This window comes from Arvicola amphibius, chromosome 2, assembly GCF_903992535.2.
Source record: "Arvicola amphibius chromosome 2, mArvAmp1.2, whole genome shotgun sequence".
NCBI classification, from domain to species: Eukaryota; Metazoa; Chordata; class Mammalia; order Rodentia; family Cricetidae; genus Arvicola; species Arvicola amphibius.
In genome coordinates, this window is record NC_052048.2 from 27,134,447 (window position 1) to 27,155,684 (window position 21,238).

Below are 21,238 nucleotides of genomic sequence, written 5' to 3' on the forward strand. Positions count from 1 at the left end.
TGGTTTGGGTTTTATTTTGTCTTTTAAATGTGTCATTTTGCCTGCATTCCTGGTGTCCATGGAAGCTGTTGTAACTCTTGAACTAGAGTTACAGTTGTGAGTTGCCATAGGGCTGCTGAGAATTAAACCTAAGTGCTTTGGAAAATAGCCAGTGGGTTTAATCCCTCTGCCATATCTCTAGTCCCATGGTTTGGGTTTAAATAAAAACACGTATTCAATCTCTAGCCCAGGCAGCCTTCAAATTTCCGATGTAAAGGAATGATGTGGCATTTAAGAGTTAGATGGATTTTCCAGCCTCCACCTGAGTGTTGGGATGTGAATACGCTTCAGCACATCCAGCTCACAGATGCTAGGACAGAAATCCAAGACTTCGTGTGTGTTATGCGAGCAGTCTGCCAACTGAGCTACAGCTCTTTAGGCTGGCCTCGAACTCACAGAGATCCGCCTGCCTCTGCTTCCCAAATGCTGGGATTAAAGGCGTGCATCACCACTGCCCGGTTTCCTGAGCTATATCTCTAGCTCTGAGTAAAGTTTTGTTTATTTATTTATTTTTTTGGTTTGTTTGAGACAATGTTGAAACAGTTTTTCTGTGTAGCCCAGGCTGTCCTGGAACTCACTCCGCAGTCCTGGCTGACCAGCTGTCGATATCTGCCTGCCTCTGTCTCCTGAGGGCTAGGATTAAAGGCATAAATCCTCACACCCGCTTTTTTTTTTTTTGGTTCTGAGCTCTGAGTAAATTATCTAAACTGGGATACTCAGTAGCTGAACCAGGCGTGGTTAGTATCCATAATCCCAACATTTGCAGGTGGAGCAGGATGAGGCCAGCCTGAAAAAAAAAAAAGAAACAAAAATTGTTTTACAAAAGCAACCGCTGAACAAGTATAAATAATTCTGACTAATGTCTGACACAAGACTCTCTAAAGTCCTCTCCCTCCGTGAAGTAGTTTGTCCTTGACGATCAGTCACGAGTCACCTGGGGCGGGCGGGAGAAAAAAAAAAAAAAAAAACTCCCAAAGAACAGTTCACGCCTGCGCTTAAAAGGAAGGGCGGGACTAGAGCGGAATTTCCGAGGGTACAGTTCTCTTTTTATTGGTTGGGAAGACTCTGTCCTGGTCACATGACAGGAACCGGAAGTCTGGGTTATAAAGTAAAGGAAGCTGAGCCCTCCGCTGGGTTTTGGTCTCGGGTTTGCTCCGCCGCAGCTTAAAGCCCCGTCTCGAGGCGGTCCCCTGGCCGAGCTTCGCCTTCGCCATGGCCCTCAGCGATGCAGACGTACAGAAGCAGGTGAGGGCCGGCGTGGGTGCTGCGCCGTCGCAGCACCGGGCTGTGCTGGCGTTGGGCTCCTGTAGAGCCGGGTTTTAGGACGGCCGGAGCTCTCTGTGCGGGTCGTGTGCGTGGGGAAGATTTGCGGTCCCGGAGAGGGGGGGGGTCGCAGTACATCTCACGTGACCGCTGGTCTCCTGCTTCCACTTGCTGCCACGGAGTCGTCAACTGGCTCTGCCTCTCATCTCAGCAACCGCCTTTTTTCCTGGGGTTCTCACTGCTTAATCCGGCAGAGTTTTGTGCAAAGGTTGAAAGCTGGGTTTTTTCTTTAACCTGATTTTTTTTTTCCAAGCCGAAGTAATGGCCCACAGTATATGATAGGAAAGAGACTGTTGGGAAAGAGCAGCTTGCCTTTGAGGACCTTCGTGATGTGAACCGGGGCTACACATCTTGGGAAATCATGATTTCAGGCCTGCTGGGCTTTGCACCCTAACTTAAGAATCTTAGGAACATGCTGAAGTACAGCCTAGGGGGAAACAGGGTGCTGCTGACTGGCCTATCACAAGAGAAAGGTGTTTCCCATTGACCTTGCTGACTGTAAAAGGTCTCCAGGGACTTTGCATTTAGTAGTCATATTACCATCTAGTTTCCCCCCGCCCATTCATTTATTGGGGGGAGTTCCCTTAGTGTTTTGAAATAAATTCTTGCTTTGTGGTTCTGGCTAGCCTGGTATATAGCCCAGGTAGTCCCCTGCCTCAGCCTCCCAAGTGCTGGGATGACAGGTGCAGACCTCCCCACCCTAGCTGCACATGGGTTTCCAGAAAAGAAAGTTGAAAGCTGCGGTTTACTGCTGCGTAGTTAGAAAACTAAGTCTATTGTTTTCTCCAAGCACCAGGAAACCCCTGACTGAAGTGTTCTAACTGCTTGGGAATCTTCCTAGAGAAGCTGTGCTTTTTTTCTTTGATGGTTCCATCTCTTGGGTAAAAATACCCAATTTCATCCTTAACCAAATATGCGTGAGGAACAGTGTGGTTTGCTGGGTGATGGTGGCTCAAGCCTTTAAGGCAGGTGGATCTCTGTGAGTTCGAGGCCAGCCTAGTGTACAGAGTTCCAGAACAGCCAGGACTACACAGAGAAACCCTTTCTCAAAAAACCAAGAAAAAAAAAAAACCAGTAAGGTTCTTCTTCCTTTTGGGAGTGGGGAGGAGAGGGAGCTGTGGTGGTTACAGAAGGGAAGGAGGGTGACATCCATGAAGAAGGTTAGGAGACCCTACAGTTTGTTCACAGAAAATGTCTTTGGAGCATTTGTCACTAATTCCGGTTTTAGCATAGGGAAAACTTGATGCGGTGGAAAAGCAGAGTGCCCTGCTCTCAGGCACAATCCACTTCCTTCTTTTTAACCCATCCTCCCCCCAGTTCCCTTCCTACTCCTTGTTAGAACTGTGTGGGAGGCCAAGGCCTCCACAGGAAAACTACAGTGCAGAAACAAAGCGGTGTGATCACTGGGTTTTAGAACAGAATCATTTCTTCCTTATATAAAATGAGAGAAATCCCAATTGCAGTCTGCTCACTCCTGGGAGAACAGAGGTCTTTTGTTTGCTTGTTGAGGGGGGCTTGTTTTGTTTTGTGGTGTTAAGGTTCTAACCCAGATCTTGGTGGGCAAGTGGTCTGTCAGTGAGCTACACTCCCAGGCCAAGAACAATGTGTTTTATTCAGTATATTCTCAGCAGTGTACAGACCAAGTGCCAGACTTATAGCAGGGCTTAAATTCTAGATTCTAGCCAGTGATCTCAGAGAGAGGCGGAGGTAGGTGGATCTCCGAGTTCAAGGCCAGCCTGGTTTACAGAGCCAGTTCCAATATAGACAGAGCTGTTACACAGAAAAACCCTGCCACAAAAAATTTACAGGGAAAAAAATCCTAGAGTCTTCTTTCTCCCAACATTTTTTAATTTTTTTTTTTTTCAATTCTAGGCCTATTTGATTTGGGGCCATGTGGTACTGACTCGGGTCTTCACACATGGTGGACAAGCACTGAACCATATACCTCCTTCCTTGTACAAACTATTTCCTTTTTTTAATCTAGAGAGTTTGGTCATTTATTACACCAGATTTTCTAAGGAACCAGACTCCAGAAAACTTTATTAGTGGGATATCCAAGAGAAACAAAACAAAACAAAAAGCCCACATTTTTTGAAAGTTTTTTTTTTTTCTGATTTAGGGGTGGAGCTAAATGTCCTTAAGGGGTTGACTCACGTCTTAGAATCTTGGTTGACTGTAAATTACTGCCTGTAAAAGAGTGCCTTTGCTCTAGGCTGGGCTGGCCAAGGCGGGTCTGCAGCCAAGAGTCCAGCACCAAGGAAGGCAGGTAATACAGGTTTGAATTGGTTTCTCCCAGGAAGCCAAGTCTTGGATCTTGGAGCGTTTGTAACACTGATCACTTTATTAAAGTATGTTTATGTTTTTGAGCCCAGGTCTCACTGCACTGGTTCATAAGCGATCCACTTGCCTCTGCTCCCCAAGTGCAGGGGTCACAGGCATGTACTGCCATGCCTGCCTGCCTGCCTTCCTAAATATGGTTTATTTCTCTCTTAGGATTTCTTTCTTTCCTCTTTTTAATGTGCACTGGTGTTTTGACTGTGTGTGTGTGTGTGAGTGTGTGTGAGTGTGTGTGTGTGTGAGTGTGTGTGTGTGTGTGTGTGTGTGTGGAGTGTGTGAGTGAAGGTGTCAGATCCCTTGGAACTAGAGTTCCAGTTGTGAGTTGCCGTGTGGGTGCTGGGAATTGAACCCAGGTCCTCTGGAAGAGCAGCCAGTGCTCTTAACCACTGAGCCATCTCTCCAGCCCCTTAGTTAGGATTTTTCTTGCTATGCTAAAACACCACAACCAAAAACAGCTCTGGAGAGGAGAGTTTATCGCAGTTACGTCTACATATCACAGTCCAGCTGAGTCAGGGCTGGAACCTGGCGGCAGGGACTGAAACAAACCGTGGAAGGGTTTGTTCCTCAGCCTGCTTTTCTATACATCCCAAGACCACCTGCCCAGAGGTGGCACCACCCACACAAATACTAATTAAGAAATATCATTTAGGCTTTCCTACAGGCCAGACTTCTGGGGACAGTTTTCTCAGTTGTGGTTCCCTCTTCTCAGGTAACTAGCTCCAGTGCTGTGGGATAACCCTTTCGTATGCTGTGAACATACGTTCCTCTCATTGGTTGATAATAAAAGCTGCTTTGACCTATAGCAAGGCAGAATATAGCTAGGCAGGAAAACCAAGCTGAATACAGAGAGAAAGAAGGGCAGAGTCGGAAGAGATGCCAGCCAGCCGCTGGAGGAGCAAGATCTATTAGAACACAAGTAAAGCCACGAGGCAAAACATGGATTAATAGAAATGGGTTAATTTAGAAGTAAAGAACTAGTTAGTAATAAGCCTGAACTGTCAGCCAGGCAGCTTGTGATTGATATTAAGCCTCTGATTGGTTTTAAGATCGGCCAGGACAAGGCAAGACAGAGAAACCTCCATTTACACTTGAGCTTGTGTTGTTGTGTCTAGTGACAAAAGCCCTACCAGGACAGCTGACTTATTAGGTGAGGTACCTGATGCCAAGCCTGATGACGTGCAATCCCTGGGACCTCCATGGTGGCAGTAGAGAGCTGACCTTAGCAGGTGGCGGACCCACTAACACACAATAAATATGAAAACAATCAAGATGTTAGGTGTTTGGTAGAAGAGGTCCAGAGTGCCCCAGGAGCACAGCAGTGGGAGGTTCAGGAGATGGCGGGTAAGCTGGGGCCTGAGGCGGTGGCCACTTGAAGACTGGCAGAAGTGGAAGGGGGAGCATATTAGACACCCGGGAGGTGAGCACCAACAGTAAACTCAAGGAGCTGGAATGAACCACCTGTGGTGACAGTTTCCGCAGAAGCATCCTTGGCTGTGCAGTTTGTTCCGGGTGGTGCTTGAGAGAAGCAGCAATCAGCCTTGTACCTTCTGAGTCTCTGCACTGGCTTTGTAGCCCTGGCTGCTCTGGAAAGTGCCCTGTAGACATGGCAGGCCTGGAACCTGGTAATCTGTGACTCTGAAGTGAGATGCCTTCTCTTCCTGACTAAAACATGTCTTTTTCCACCTAGATTAAGCACATGATGGCTTTCATTGAGCAAGAAGCCAATGAGAAGGCAGAAGAAATTGACGCAAAGGTGAGATTTTTTCAAGTTGAGTTAACTAAAGGTTCGTGCTATTTAGCACCATTACTGCTAAAATTGTTTAAATTCACATCACATATAATCAATAAGAAAATACCTTTCTTTTTCTTTCCTTTTTTTTTTTTCCCTTTCTCAAGATAAGGTTTCTCTGTGTAACCCTAGTTGTCCTAGAAATAGCTCTGTAGATAAGTCTGGCCTCAAAATCACAAAGATCCACCTTCCTCTGCCTCCCTAAGTGCTGGGATTAAAGACATGCACCTTCTTTAAAGGAGGGGCTGAAGAGAAGGCTCAGTGGTTAAGAGCACTGACTGCACTTCCAGAGGACCCGGGTTCAATTCCCAGCACCCACATGGCAGCTCACAACTGTCTGAAGATCCAGTTTCAGGGGGTCTGGCACCTTCACACCAATGCACATAAAATAAAGTTAAATAAACCACTAAAAAAAGCGGGGGGGGGGGGGAGGCTGGGCAGGCAGTGGTGACACACGTCTTTAATCCCAGCACTCAGGAGGCAGAGGCAGGTAGATCTCTGAGTTGGAGGTTAGTCTGATCTACAGAGTGATTTTTCAGGACAGCCAGGGCTACACAGAGAAACCCTGTCTCAAAAAACTGGAAGAAAAAAAAACCCACAATTTTTATACTTATTGTGTGCACATGTGTTCGTGCACTGTATTTTTATTGAAAATAAAACAAAAAACATGAATAATACATACATGCATGCATACATACATATACACAGGTACACACACAAAAATCCATAAAAACAAAATCAGAAACAATAATAGACATGTAACGTTTTTAAAAAAATGCCTAAGTAAAGCATTACGAGAGAAAACATCTCCCAAGGTACCATTGAATTTGTTTTATGTTGTCCGTCTGTCCCAGGCATGGGGCCTCCCTTAAGTGTGGTTTGTATGTAGAACGCTTATGGCTTCCACTGCTGTGAAGAGTGCCGTGACCACTGCAGCTCGGTTTCTGTTTGTTTTAAATTTTATTTATTTATGTATGTATACAGTGTCCTGCATGTATGTCTGCAGGCCAGAAGAGGGCACCAGATCTCATATAGATGGTTGTGAGCCACCATGTAGTTGCTGGGAATTGAACTCAGTACCTCTGGAAGAGCAGTCAGTGCTCTTAACCTTTGAACCATCTCCCCAGCCTGACTGCAACTCTTATAAAGAAAAACATTTAATTGGTTTACAGTTCAGAGGTTAAGTCCATTATCATGAAGCATGGTGGCATTCAGACAGATGCCGTGCTGTAGAGGCAGCTGAGAGTTCTACATCATGATCCGCAGGTAACAGGAGCTTCTGAAATCTCAGAGCCCACCCCCAGTGACACTTCCTCCAACAAGGCCACACCTCCCATAATGCTGCTCCCTGGGTCTGTGTGGGCCATTTTCATTCTTTTGTCTGCTGGGGATAGCTCTGGGGTAGTGGTGGGCGTTTGTGTTCCTTCTCCATTGACTTAGACCTGTGCTTGCAGCCACAGTCTATGAGTTCCTGTGTGTCAGTCTTGTAGTGTGTGGAAGACCTTGTTTCCGTGGTGTCCCGCATCCCACTGGCTCCTACAATCCTCTTGCCCCCGCTTCCTTGGGTTTTCTGAGCCCTGAGGGTTTGATGAAGACGACCCATTAGGACTGAGTGTTCAAGGTCTGTCGCTCCCTGCACATCATCCAGCTGTGAGTCTCCTGCAGGAGGAAGCGTCCCTGATGATGGCTGGGTGGAGTCTGATATGATTCCCAGGTGGTGTGGCCACCCCTTCCTTATGCACATTAGTGCCGTGTGCCGTGGTGTTCGTGTGGTAGTTCTCTCCTTTCCCACGTGGGTCCTGTTAGATTTGGCATCAGGTGCCTTTGGCTGCTGAGCCATCTCACCTATCCCAGTCTTCAAGTTTGGTCTGCCTGCCTCTGCCCTGAGCTTCGAGATTAAAGGTGTTCACCCCCACATTCTGTTAGGGTCTTACTGCATGAGAATCATCAACATTTGATAGACCACCAAGAACATTCTTACAGGGATCTGGCACATTCCTGAAATCCCAGCATTTAGGAGGTAGAATCAAAAGAACTCAGTCAGCTGTGGCTCCGTTAGTCTTAGTCTCAGACAGAACAAAAGCCATAATCCAAGCACCTGAAGGTAGAGCTGGGAGGAATGCCCACATGTTGAAGACCAGGGAAAGAAAATATGTGATTTTTAACTCTAAAAAGACTGTTGGGGTTGGAAAGATGGCGCATTGGTCAAGAGCATTATGGCAGCTATTTAAGACCAGAGTTTGGTTCCTAGCATCTGTATCGGGTTGCTTACTGTAACATCAGTCCTATGGGATCTAGTACCCTCATCTCCAGAAGCACCTGCATACAGAAGACACATTAAAAAAAAAAAAAAAAAACAGCCGGGCGGTGGTGGCGCACGCCTTTAATCCCAGCACTTGGGAGGCAGAGGCAGGCGGATCTCTGAGTTCGAGGCCAGCCTGGTCTACAAGAGCTAGTTCCAGGACAGGCTCTAGAAACTACAGGGAAACCCTGTCTCGAAAAACCAAAAAAAAAAAAATTCCTCCCCTCCCACCCCCGAAACAAGGTTTCTCTGTGTGACAGCTCTGGCTGTCCTGAAGTTCTCTAGACTCCGCCTGCCTCTGCCTCCTGACTGCTGGGATTAAAGGCGTGCGCCACACTGCCTGGCCAACAAAGTAATCTTTTTTAAATATTTATTTATTTATTTATTTATTTATTTATTATGTATACAATATTCTGGCTGTGTGTATGTCTGCAGGCCTAAAGAGGGCACCAGACCTCATTACAGATGGTTGTGAGCCACCATGTGGTTGCTGGGAATTGAACTCAGGACCTTTGGAAGAGCAGGCAGTGCTCTTTACCACTTAGCCATCTCTCCAGACCCCACAACAAAGTAATCTTTGAGGATAAGAGTTACATTAGATTTTAAGTTTTCACATAGGGAATAAGTGAACATATGAAAGTATTCCTGGTGCTCTCTTCGGCAGCACATATACTAAAACTGGAACGATATGGAAGATTAGCATGGCCCCTGAGCAAGGATGACACGCAAATTCGTGAAGCCTTCCATATTTTTAGATATCCTCATCCAGTATGATCGGACCCTGCTTGTAGCTGATCCTTGGCGCTGTGAATCCAAAAAGTTTGGAGGGCCTGGTGCCCATGCTTGATACCAGAAATCCTACCGATAAGCCCAACTCAAGGATCAGGGCTTACCTTTGTGATAAACATCCTAGGGTTTTAATGGTCGAAAGAAGGAAGGAAGGAAGGAAGGAAGGAAAGAAGGAATTAAGGAATTCCCGGTTCCTGGATGTTTATAATGATCAGCCAAATTGAATGTTCTAAATTAATATATGTTAATTCTTCTAGGCAGAAGAAGAGTTCAACATTGAGAAGGGTCGTCTTGTACAAACCCAAAGACTGAAGATTATGGAATACTATGAGAAGAAAGAAAAACAGATTGAGCAGCAGAAGAAAATGTAAGGAGATGATGGTTAATGCACTGAGCTAAAGAAGCCATGTGTCTGTAGCCCACGTTGGCCGGAGTTTGCTGACCCTCCTGCCTCCACCTCCCAAGTGGGACTGCGGGCATGTGCCACCGTATGTGGTCTCTGCACTGCTGGAGATTGACTCCAGGGCTTTGTACTATCCACACGCTCCACCAACCAACTGAGCCAGTCCTCAGCCATTAAGAAGGTTTGAAGGTCGATGAAGCAAGGTCACGGAATAGCTCAGTGGGACGGTGCTTGCTTACCCTGTGCAGGGCCCAAAATTCCACCCCAAGATCTGCTCTTTATCCCAAAGAAAGTTCAAAACTACAGAGACAAAACGAAGTAGCTTGAGAGTCTAGTTCTTCCTCTTCTTTTCTCCCCAAGACAGTTTCTCTGTGTAACCCTGGCTGCCCTGGAACTCGATCTGTAGACTTTTTGAACTGGGAGTCTACTTCTTGACTTCGGCAAGTTAGTGGACTTCTGTCACTGTGGAACAGAAACCTTAGCTGGGGTGGTAGCTAGTGTCTGAGACATGAGAGTCAGAGTTTGAAAATGGCAGTGATAAACAGAATCTATGGCTTATCTCCAAAGCTAGCAGATGGAAGAAGATTGGGGCATAGGGTACACTCCTAGAATCCCAGCAGAGGCGGAGCTCTGGGTTCCAGGCCAGCCTGGTCTACGTAGAGTTGAGGCTAGCCAGAGCTACACAGTGAGACCTTGAATCAGAAAAGAAGGGCAAAACTGGTGAGAGCGCATGGAGACTCGCAGGGTTCCTGCAGGGCTGCTGACTGCTTACATGGAAAGTGTGTATTTTTCTGTATCGTTATTTTTGATGTTGTATTGATAGTCTCCCATCTCTTTTTTAGTCAAATGTCCAATCTGATGAATCAAGCAAGACTCAAAGTCCTCAGAGCAAGGGATGACCTCATCGCTGTGAGTACTTAGCTCTAGTGATTATGGAACTATGAAATGCTCGTTCACTTTCAAGTGATAATTATTAGTTAACATATAGAAATAATGGTTTTTGTTGTTGCTGTTGTGTTTGGTTGGGTTGGTGTTTTTTTGTTTGCTTGCTTTTTTTTAAGATTTATTTATTTATTATGTATACAGTATTCTGTCTGCATGAATGCCTGCACGCCAGAAGAGGGCACTAGATCTCATTACAGATGGTTGTGAGCCACCATGCGGTTACTGGGAATTGAACTCAGGACCTCTGGAAGAGCAGTCAGTGCTCTTAACCTCTGAGCCATCTCTCCAGCCCGTTTGCTTGCTTTTGTGATAGTGTGCTTCTCAGTATGCAGTTGGCCTAGTTGATGTTCCAGTCTGATTGATCTTTTGTTTGTTTGGTTGGTTTTGCTTTTCAAGACAGGGTTTCTCTGTGTAGTCCTGGCAGTCCTGGAACTAGCTCTGTAGACCAGACTGGCCTGGAACTCAGATCCACCTGCCTCTGCCTCCTGAGTGCTGGGATTAAAGGCGTGCTCCACTACCATCCAGCAGAGAAAGGTTTTCTTGTTTTGTTGAGACTGTAACAGGTATGCCACTCTTGGCTTTTATTATTTATTTGTGCTGGTGTTTTGCCTGCATGTCTGTGTGGGGGTGTCAGGTCTTAGAGTTACAGACAAGTGGGAGCTGACATGTGGGTGCTGGGCATTGAACCCAGGTCCTCTGAAAGAGCAGTCAGTGCTCTGAACTGCTGAGCCATCTCGCGAGTCCCACTCCTGGCTCTTTATACAGACTTTTCACAGTAGCTGAATTGTCTAATGCTGTTACTGGGGTTGAAACCCACACTATGCCAAATACCAACATGTAGCTTGAGTTGGCTTAGCCTTCCTGTGTTGCCAAGGATGACCTTGAACTTCTTAGCTTCCTGCTTCCACTTACTGCTGGCCTGACAAGGATGCACCACAGTGGCCCATTTTGTAGTCCTGGGGGTCTAAACCAGAGTTTCATACATGCTAAGCAAACACTACTAACTGACCTCCACCCTCAGATTGTTGGTGTTTTGTTTTTGTTGATTGTTTGTTTTGTTTTTTCAAGACAGGGTTTCTCTGTGTACCCCTGGCTGTCCTGGAACTCGTTCTGTAGACCTGGCTGGCCTCAAACTCAGAGATCCACTTGTCTTTATCTCCTGAATGCTGGGAGTAAAGTCATGTGTGTGCCTGATTGTCTTTGTTTAGAGACAAGGTGCCAATATCCCTAGAGCCTGTAGTTTAGTCAGACCCTGGACCCCTGGTTATCCTTCCACAGCCCCAGCGATGCAGACATACACCAGCATACTGTCCAGGTCTTGCTGTGTAGTCCCAGCCAGCCTTAGATACTCAGGTTTCCTTCCATCTCCGGATTGGAATTATAGGCATGTAGATCTTTGCAGGTTCATCAGTCCCATAGGTTTCAGCTAAGCAAGTCTGCTAAACAGAACTCTCTGAGAACAAGAATGGTGTTTCCCATCAGCACTCGGGAGGCAGAGGCAGGCAGATCTCTGGGTTCAAAGCCAGCCTGGTCTACAGGGCGAGTTCCAGAACAGCCAGAGATATACAGAGAAACTCAAATGGTGTTTCCTGGGCTGTTTAAGTTTCTCAAGACAGGGTTTCTCTGTGTAACAGTCCTGGCTGTCCTAGAACTCACTTCCTGAGAGCTGGGATTAAAGGTGTGCACCACCACTGTCCGGTACATTTCTTGCTTTCTTAGCAGTGTTTGCGGCACAGACACGTACAGTATCATGTGTGTTAGTGATGCATGTTAGTGAATCCCCAGCAGTGGGATGTGAGGCAATGGGCATGAGCTGTGATGGGAAGATACAGTGCTTCTCTTTCCGTTTTCTGTAGGATCTGCTAAATGAGGCAAAACAGAGACTCAGCAAGGTGGTGAAAGATACTACCAGATACCAAGTGCTGCTGGACGGGCTGGTCCTCCAGGTATGGTTCTATGCCAAGTTGGCCATGCACAGCTGCAGTCCTGGGAGCCTCTAAAGTCTGTCAGAAGCCAGCTCAGTTTTCCCAACTCAACTTCTTTTTCCTTTTTCCTGTGTTTGGTGTGTGCTGTACAGGGGCAACAAAGTCCTTTCTTTCTAACCCTCTGGTCAAATCTACCTGTCGCCTGCAGCCTTACATGTCCCAACTTTGGTTTGACCTTTAAAATACTTGACTTTAAACCCATGGTTAGTGCTGAGAGCATAGCTCGGTGGTCAAGGCAGAATATTTGCATAGCTTGTGGGTAACCCTCAGGTTCGCTGCCTAGTACTGTAAAAAGGAAAAAAGTTCAAACAGTTGTTTGCTTCTGGGTTATGAATCTTTTATTTTACTCATGTTAATCCAGAGTATTTGTCCTCGGTCTGGCTAATAGGACTCCATAGGAACGCGGTTGAGCATTAAAAATCTCTGGTTTCAGACACTGTTGTCTGTTTTCCACTACAGACTCTGATTGCTTTTTCCAGGGCTTGTACCAGCTGTTGGAGCCGCGGATGATTGTGCGATGCAGAAAACAAGATTTCCCTCTGGTGAAGGTAAAGACCTTAGTTCCGGTTGTTGAAAAGAGGGCTGAAGTGTCAGAGACCGCCCGCACTGGGCGGACGCTGTCACTGAGGCAGTCAGGGAGGAACCTGGAGGCAGGAGATGATGTGGAGGAGTGCTGCTTACTGGTTCCTGGGTTTTGAAACAGGATTTAATTATATTTCTATTCCTGGCTTACCTGGAACTTGCTATAGAACAGGCTGGCCATGAACGCCTGCTTCCTCGTACTCTGCCTCAGCTGGAACTGAAGGCATGCGTCACCATGCCTGCTTTTACCCTCTTTCCTACCGCACGCAGGATCACCCCCCCACACACACACACATCTACCACTAATTAAGAAAATGGCCTCCAGACTTAGCTACAGGCCAGTCTGTGGAGACATTTTCCCAGTGAGAGTCCCTCTTCCCAAGTGACTCGAGCTTGTCAAGTTGACGTAAAGCCAGGTGATGGACTGGGAAGATGGCTCAGTGGTTCCAGAGGACTTGGGTTCAACTCCCAGCACCCACATGGCAGCTTACAACTGTCTATAACTCCAGTTCCGGGGGACCTGACACCTTCACACCAGTGTACACAGAGTAAATTTAAATAAATTACTTTTTAAAAAAAAAAAAAAAAAACTAGCCAAATGACTCTCTAGCATATAAGGTAGACTAGACAAGATAGCTTAGAGGTAAAGCCACATGCAAGAACAAGGCAGATTCCTGCATGTTCTCTGACCTCTGCACACACAGATAATACTGTAGAACAAAGTAGTTTAAGGTTTTCTGTGATAGTTGCTTCTGTCTTTTGGTTTCTGGCTGTACACCAGGCTGACCTTGAATTACAGAGCTCTGGCTCTAAAGCTGTGTCACTGAGCCTGGCCCTTTGCTTGTATTGCTGTCCCAGTAGAGCAGGCAGTTGAGGCGTCATGATATGCCAGGGTATTGCTCACCCTTGAGTCACAGCCCAAGGGCTCTGAGTGACTGCGGTGCCCGAATGCCTAAGAAAATTCAGTCTGTTGGATTTTTTTTAGGAATGGCCTTAAAGTTTTTAGGCAATTGTAATTTAAAGTTCTCCCCCCTCCCCACCCCGGGATTTTTCGAGACAGGGTTTCTCGGTGTAGCCATGGCTATCCTGGAACTCACTCTGTAGACCAGTCTGGCCTGAACTCGTGGAGATCCACCTGCCTCTACCTTGTGTTTTTCTACCCACAATACACAAAGATTCTTGTATCTCTTCATACCCGGCAATATTTCTTTTAATTAAAATTTTTATGTGTGTGGGTGTTCTGTCTGCACGTATGTTTGTGTGTCACCTATGTGTCTGGTGTCCTCCCAGTGGTGGTTCCCCTGGAACTGGAGTCACAGGTGGTGTGAGCTGTCTTCTGGGTGCTGGGAATCATATTGGCCTTCTGGAAGAGCAGGCTTTGTTCTTAACCCCAACCAGCTTTTCAGTCTAGGACTTTGTAGTCGCTGTTGTAATGGGTGTGGGTTGCATCTCTCGTGGTAAGCAGTGCCATCTCACTTCTGCAGCTGCCAGTTCAGGTCAGGCCAGCAGCCACCCCTCCCCCACGCTCCTGATACCAGGCTGTCTGCTGCCTCACCCACACCTGAGCTCTGTGGCGCTGCCCCTGGTGTATTCATTCAGTTGCCAGAACCATTGAGTCTTGACACAGATGAGCCTGTGTGTCTCTTCCTCCCACCTGCGCTCAGGTTCTTGATGTTCATTCTTCCTTGGGAATGGCACTTTTATATGTCCTCAGCAGCAAAGCTTGCTTTCACTCGAAAATCTTTCATTGTTTGTTTTCCCCAGGCCGCAGTACAAAAAGCAATTCCTATGTATAAAATTGCCACCAAAAAAGACGTCGATGTCCAAATTGACCAGGAGGCCTACCTGCCTGAGGAAATGTAAGGAGACTTCCTGTTGTTGATCTTCTTACTATGGGAATGGCTATGGTGCCGAGCCTTTTAGAAAGTGTCTTGTTTTTGTTGTTTTGGGGGAGGAGGGGTGGCTCAGCAGTAAAGCCCATACCTGGGTTTACTCCTTGGTCCTAAATAAGAAAAGTGTTTTCTTGGCTGAGGTCTTGGCTGCAAGACGAGGTGTGGTGTGTTCCCCAGAAGCCTGTGGCTGTCATCCCATCAGGGCTCCAGTTCTTCCTCTTTAGAAACTCTCAGTGTGGGCAGAGCTTATCTAATGTCACTGCCTGACCTGGGGTGGCATCGTAGGACACATTTTGAACTTAGTGGAAAGAACGTGAGGCTTAGGAATGTAAAATGGGCTGCAAACACTGACATCAGTATTAGATTTGCAGCTTTGAGGTTTTGGTTCATTTCTTCCTACTCCATGTAGAACCAGGAGGTCATGAACACTGTGATGATTCAGATGTGGGTTCCTTCCCCACCCGACCACATACTGTCTGAGCAGTGTTGGACCCCATACTTAATCTCACTGAGCCTTGAGATTTTTTTTTTTTTTTTGTTTTTGTTTTTCTGGTGGTGACGGGTAAGACAGGCTTTCACTCTGCAGACCAGGTTGGTCTTGTTTCCAGCAATCTGAAATCAGGAGGCTGGGGTTACAGGCCTGGCTCACCATGCCCAGCTGACTTCATTCAATTGAAGTACAGCTACCTGGCACTCTCATGACATTCAAATGAGGTCATGTCTAGACAGCACTCACTGGTATAGCGGCTGATACCGCCTGGAGACTGTCATCATGTGTGTTTCGGAATAGTAGTGAAATGGGCTAGGGTGTAGTTCAGTATAGAGGGTCTGTTTATGGATGTGAGACCCTAAGTCCTATCCCCAGCACTGAAGAATAATAAAGTACCTAGTATATAGTAGTATATATACCATTGTACATACAGTATAGTACTATACTATTGAATAATATCTTCAAATCACTGGCATAGCCAGGTACACTAATATTTCTGAATAAACACAGGAAAAACTGGCCATGGTAGCACTTGATATTAATTGAAGTATTTGGGGTGGCAGGAGATTGTCAAGCATTCATGACCAACATTTTATTTTTTAAAATGAAGCTAGAGCCAAGTATTGGTAGCACATGCCTTTAATCCCAGAGGCAGGCAGTCTCTGTACAAGGCCACCTGGTCTACAGAGTGAGTTCCAGGACAGCCAGGGTTACACAGAGAAGCCCTTTCTTAGGGGAGAAAAAAACAACAACAACAAAAGCTGTAGGCTCAGCCAGGCATGGGGCTCATGTGCAGGAGGCTGAGACAAGATAGTTTATTGTTGCTCAGCCTTTTGACTCGGGTCAAGGGTAAAGTGCTGGAAGCAGTTTGGACTGTATGCAGACACTGTGTCTCAAAACCCAGGAGAGAGCCGGGCGATGGTGGCACACGCCTTTAATCCCAGCACTCGGGAGGCAGAGCCAGGCGGATCTCTGTGAGTTCGAGACCAACCTGGTCTACAGAGCTAGTTCCAGGACAGGCTCCAAAGCCACAGAGAAACCCTGTCTCAAAAAAAAAAAAAAAAAAAAAACCAGGAGAGAGAAAACCTACGCTGACGTTCAGTTCTGTTTATTCCAGTCCCTGCTGTTCTCACATTCCCCCAAACACAGACAGGAGTCGGGATGGGATGGTGGCAAAGCACTGTCTTGTCGTTGTGGAGGGTGAAGGGGGACTGGCTGTATCTGCTATTGTCATCCACTGAAATGTCCCAAGGAGAAAGTACAACCTTTCCCAGCCTGTACATAATGGCGCATGCCAGTAAACTCAGCAGAGGCAGGCGAGTCCCATCTAACTAGGGGAGTGGACTACCTAGTGAGGTGTTGTCTCAAACATCATCCAGGCCATTAGTCTGTTTATCTCAGTAACTGACAGAACTGGCTGTAGCTGAATCTGGTTCTGGGGTTCCTAGTTGACTTGTGTGTACCTCCTGTGTGCTGAGAGCCATCGAGGAGCGGGGTGACAGTGAGGGCTGGGTAGAGGTCGATAATAGGCTGTTGTCTTCTGTCTGTCCTCCCTGTCTGTCAGCAGTATGCAGGTGCGGTCTCTCCAGTAGTAGGCTGCCTGTTGATTCATAGCTACGATAATTGAAACCAGTTTCCACTCGCTGGGGAGGCCTGGCTACAGCTGAGCTGCATGGTATAACGTGTGGCTTGCTCAGCAGTCACTTGGGTTGTGTGTGAGTTCTTGCTGAAGCTGTCGCGTTAGTGTCACAGGGCTAGGCCACCTGTGCCAAGGGAGTTGTGCAAGCGTGGTGAATGCACACTTGTCAAGCCTGTGATTTCCTGTGATTTCCTGTGTTCTCTGTAGAGCTGGTGGGGTTGAAATCTATAATGGGGATCGCAAGATAAAGGTTTCCAACACTCTGGAAAGCCGGCTGGACCTCATAGCTCAACAGGTGAGTGCAGAAGGCTTCTGGTTACCTTTTGACTGATGCAGTCGGGCTTTTTCTGTCCCCTTTGCCGGCTCTCAAATAACCACAAGGAGACTTCTTGTTTCTGACAGCTCTTATAACTTCAGTCAACCCATTTCTATTCCTTTACTTTTTATTTTTTATTTTTTTAATTTTTTTAATTATTTATTTATTATGTATACAATATTCTGTCTGTGTGTATGCCTGCAGGCCAGAAGAGGGCACCAGACCCCATTACAGATGGTTGTGAGCCACCATGTGGTTGCTGGGAATTGAACTCAGGACCTTTGGAAGAGCAGGCAATGCTCTTAACCTCTGAGCCATCTCTCCAGCCCTATTCCTTTACTTTTTATCTTTACTCTGTGTCTGGCTAGCGACTCCTCGCGCCGTCTCGCCATCCTGAAAACTCCTGCCTAGCTGCTGGCCATTTAGATTTTATTAAACCAGTCACAGTGTAAAGGAGTATTCCACAGCAAGTGGGCACTTGCTCTCAAGGGCTGCAAGAACACAGGTCTTTTCAAAGGGTGTGCAAGGCTGCTTCTCACATCTCCACACTTGCACGCTGAACTCTACAGCCATGGCGCTCAGCAGCCGCACTGCTACCTTGTTCAGTCCCTGATTTAGTGTTGTGGTTTGCGCGTGTCTAGAGGCAGCCAGATCTCTGAATGCCGAGGCTAGCCTAGTCTATAGAGTGAGTTCCAGGATAGCCAGGGCTACATAACCCCTGTCTCAAAGCAGAGTAGTTTAGCCAGACACGGGGTTAGTGGTGCCACTTGGGAAGCTGAGGTAGGATCACTGTGTCTGAGGTCAGTCTCCAAGGAAGTGCTCTATGCTGGGAATGGACGTGCTTGACTTGCAGCCATAGCGCTTTCCTGTGTCAGCTTCAGTAACCCAGAGCTGCAGATGGGAGTTAGGTGGATGTGGAGCTCCAGGCCTGGGCTGGGCAGATAAGTAGCTCAGTGAGTCAAGTGTTTGCCTCACAAGCTTGAGGGCCTGAGTTTCATATCAGGAAACTACATAAAAAGTCAGGCATGATGGCATATTTATAATTGCAGCACTAGGGAAGCCGGTGCGGGAGGATTCCTGGGGTTGTTGGCCATCCAGTCTAGCTGAGTCGGCAAACCCCAAGCCAGCATAAGGTGTGTTCCTGAGCTTGCCCTCTGGCCTTCACAGCATGTGGGCATGGAGTCTCCCTCTCTCCCTCTTCTCCCCACCCTCTCTCTGTCTCCTAAGGAGACAAAACAACTTCAGTCCAGATGTAATGGTCCGCGCCTGTAATAATCCTAACATTTAGAAAGCAGAAAGATTGCTGGTTCCAGTCCAGCCTGGGCTAGGCAGTAAAACCCTGTTCCATCTCTAGCTACACACACACACACACCACACACTCTCTCTCCTTTCAGTTCTTCACCAGTACGTAAAGTTATATTTGAGGGGTGCAGTAAAGTAACTGCCAACATGACCGTCCCATGATATGGTTGAAGCTTGTATTGTGGATGTGAGAGAGAGAGCAGTCAGGCATCTGGAAGAGTCCAGAGCAGAGAAAGAAGTAGACGAAGCATGGCCAGCAGACTGGGTGTGGCCAGGACTAGGAGAGCAGGAGAGAATAGTGGAGCTAGTGATAACAGGAGAGAGACTAGAACAAAGAAGGGGGAGCAGGAGAGAAAGGATGGTGAGAAAAAAGGGGGCAGAGGGAACACCCTGGGGGGGTGAGGATGCCAGTGTGGACTTGTGGTACCGAGAGCCTGGAGACCTGCAGGGGCATTGAAATACAACTCCAGGTAGCCCTCTGTCCTTTCTGCCAGAGGTAATGGATATGACTCCTTTTGGCAGGTGGGAACCAGTTTTGCAAGTTCCTAGGGAATGCTGGCTTTTATTTAACTGCCAAGATTTTATCTGACCCTTAAGTTTGGTCACAGCCCTAGACATTTGAGGCCAAGTCCTTCTGTTCTAACAGGGACTTCAGCATAAACTCCATTCTGAGTGTCCTGTGTGGATCACCCCTGGCACACTGGAGGCACTCAGAAAGAACATGTCTGGGGCCTGGAGAGATGGCTCAGAGGTTAAGAGCACTGGCTGTTCTTCCAGAGGTCCTGAGTTCAATTCCCAGCAACCACATGGTGGCTCACAGCCATCTGTAATGAGATCTAGCGCCATCTTCTGGTCTGTAGGTATATATGCAGACAGAACACTGTTTACATAATAAATCTTTAAAAAACAAAAAACCATGTCTGATCCATGTGATGCAGTAGAGCTGTTCACACACCGTCCCTGTGTCACAGTGCGACAGGCTTACACGGTGATTACTCCAGGCCTTTCTCCTGTCCTTTTTTTTTTTTTTTTTAATTCTGTATACAATATTCTGTCTGTGTGTATGCCTGCAGGCCAGAAGAGGGCACCAGACCCCATTATAGATGGTTGTGAGCCACCATGTGGTTGCTGGGAATTGAACTCAGAACCTTTGGAAGAGCAGGCAATGCTCTTAACCTCTGAGCCATCTCTCCAGCCCCCTCCTGTCCTTTTAGTAAGCCCACATGTGTGAGCCCACAGTGTGACTGGAAGTCCCTCTGGCAGGGTGTAGTAGATAGGATGGATCTGACGTGCTTAGCTCTGACCTTCCCATGTGGCAGTGCCCTATCTGATGTCTTTATTTACTGACTGGCTTCTTTACAGATGATGCCGGAGGTCCGGGGAGCCTTGTTTGGTGCAAATGCCAATAGGAAGTTTCTGGACTGAGCCTGCGGAGGTGCAGTCCGTCCGAGGCTGTACTCCTGGAGAGCAGATACCTGTGTGGCTTCCTCTTTCTGTTCTAATACTGGTGATCAGTGGATACCCTCTGCAGCTAATGCCTAATGTCAACAGAAGGGAGGGCCACGTGGTGTGGGCAGGATCCCAGCCCCAGCTTATCTGACACCACAGCTGTGCACTGTTCTGCAGCAGGACTTGAGGGGTCAGCTGGTGCCACATGGCCCTCACCACGGAAGGACCCATTCTCCCTGCTCCTAGTCTAGTCTAGAGTGAGTTGTGCATGCTGTCCCCTGCATCGGTGTCACGTGCATGTGGGGCTTGCATTCCTCCAGCAACATTCTCTTCACTGTTACTGTTTGGGTCTAGTTGTCCTCATCTGTAAACGTGATCTAAAATCTAAGCCACAAATACTCTTTATTTATTAAAACAAAAAGTTGATGTGGATTTGGTTGTCGCTTCTTTTGTAAGGCACTGAGAGTTTGATTTGAGAGTTAAGTTTTGCTGGGCACAGTGGCACACACCTGCGAAAAATTATTTGGGGCCAGCCTGGGCAACAAAGAAGACCCTACTCACTGCCACCACCGAAAGAAAAAAAGGAATCCAGAGAGGAACTATTTCTGAATCCCTGTGATAAATGATATTTACTAGACCTTCCTGCAGCCTTGTGACCAAGTGGACACCATACACAGGCTGTTCAGTATATCCCAGAGTCTGGACAGCTTTGTGTGTGTGCACACGTGCTAGGGACGGGTCCCAGAGCCTCACACGGTAAACATAGGCTGTACCACTGAGCCACGCCCCCCAGCCTATGGTCTGTGCATCTTTGTTGAAGCAGTTTTATTTGGACAAAGGATAAAAAAGCCCAAGTTTTGGAGGCGGGAGCTTTGTATTAGTGCAGGCCCTTTCCCAGCCACCACCCGTGCTTTCCTTTGCCCTTAGGTGAAGGCCCAGCTGTCTGCGATCTGGCAGTAGGATTCTGACTGTCTTGTCTCACAGAGAAGGAAGCCGGTCGGATGGTTATTTGCATGCACATCTGTCCCCGCCCCCCCCACACCAAGTTTTAAGTTAGGTGGGACTAATGTATGTTCTTTTCTGTTTTGATGTTTTGGTTTTGTTGACAGTTTTATGCAGTTCAGGCTGGCCTAGAACTTGCTTATTGGTAGATGACAACCTTCAATTTCCTATCTTCCTGCCTCTACCTCCTAAGTGCTGCGGTTATAGGTGCATGCTACCATGTCCAGGTTTGAGGTGCTAGGGATGGACCCCATGACTTGGGAGCATGCTATGTAAGCACTCTACTAACTGAGCTTTATGATGTGGGATTTCCTTCTGTGTGCCGTGAATCTTTTTATTACGACAGGGCAGTATATAGCAAGGTGGGAAATCTAAGCAGATATAGAGGAGGAAAGAAGGTAGTGTCAGGAAAATGCTATGTAGCTGCCGAAGGAGAAGGATGCCAGAACCTTACCGGTAAGCCACAGCCTTATAGCGATAAACAGATTAATAGAGTGCATTTATTTAAGATGTAAGAGCTAGCTAGGACTATGCCTAAACCATTGGCCAGTTTAGTAATTAATACAGTTTCTATGTGATTATTCGGTTCTGGTGTCCAGGAAACAAAAGCAGAGTCTTGTGTCTCCAGTCCTGGTTCTTAAAACAGGATTGTTA

The 21,238-nt window shown here is 47.1% G+C and overlaps 1 protein-coding gene and 1 non-coding gene across 2 annotated transcripts; both read left to right on the top strand.

Annotated features, from left to right (window-relative positions):
* The first annotated feature begins 1,127 nt into the window (after positions 1-1,127).
* Positions 1,128-20,014, top strand: Atp6v1e1 (ATPase H+ transporting V1 subunit E1). The gene is made up of 9 exons (XM_038320572.1): positions 1,128-1,284; positions 5,387-5,452; positions 8,837-8,946; positions 9,825-9,891; positions 11,784-11,873; positions 12,392-12,460; positions 14,259-14,353; positions 16,723-16,810; positions 19,496-20,014. The coding sequence occupies exons 1-9, from the start codon at positions 1,252-1,254 to the stop codon at positions 19,556-19,558; spliced, it is 681 nt and encodes a 226-aa protein (XP_038176500.1). The 5' UTR covers positions 1,128-1,251; the 3' UTR covers positions 19,559-20,014.
* Positions 8,439-8,543, top strand: LOC119808629. The gene has a single exon (XR_005284538.1). It is a non-coding gene; the product is annotated as a U6 spliceosomal RNA (small nuclear RNA).
* Positions 20,015-21,238: the final 1,224 nt, after the last annotated feature.

Bases quoted from the DNA above. Each gene is read 5' to 3' on its own strand.
- Atp6v1e1 (XM_038320572.1), top strand. From the start codon at position 1,252: ATGGCCCTCAGCGATGCAGACGTACAGAAGCAG. The intron at 11,874-12,391 runs GTATGGTTCTAT...TGCTTTTTCCAG, and splicing joins TGGACGGGCTGGTCCTCCAG to GGCTTGTACCAGCTGTTGGA. The intron at 16,811-19,495 runs GTGAGTGCAGAA...GCTTCTTTACAG, and splicing joins TGGACCTCATAGCTCAACAG to ATGATGCCGGAGGTCCGGGG.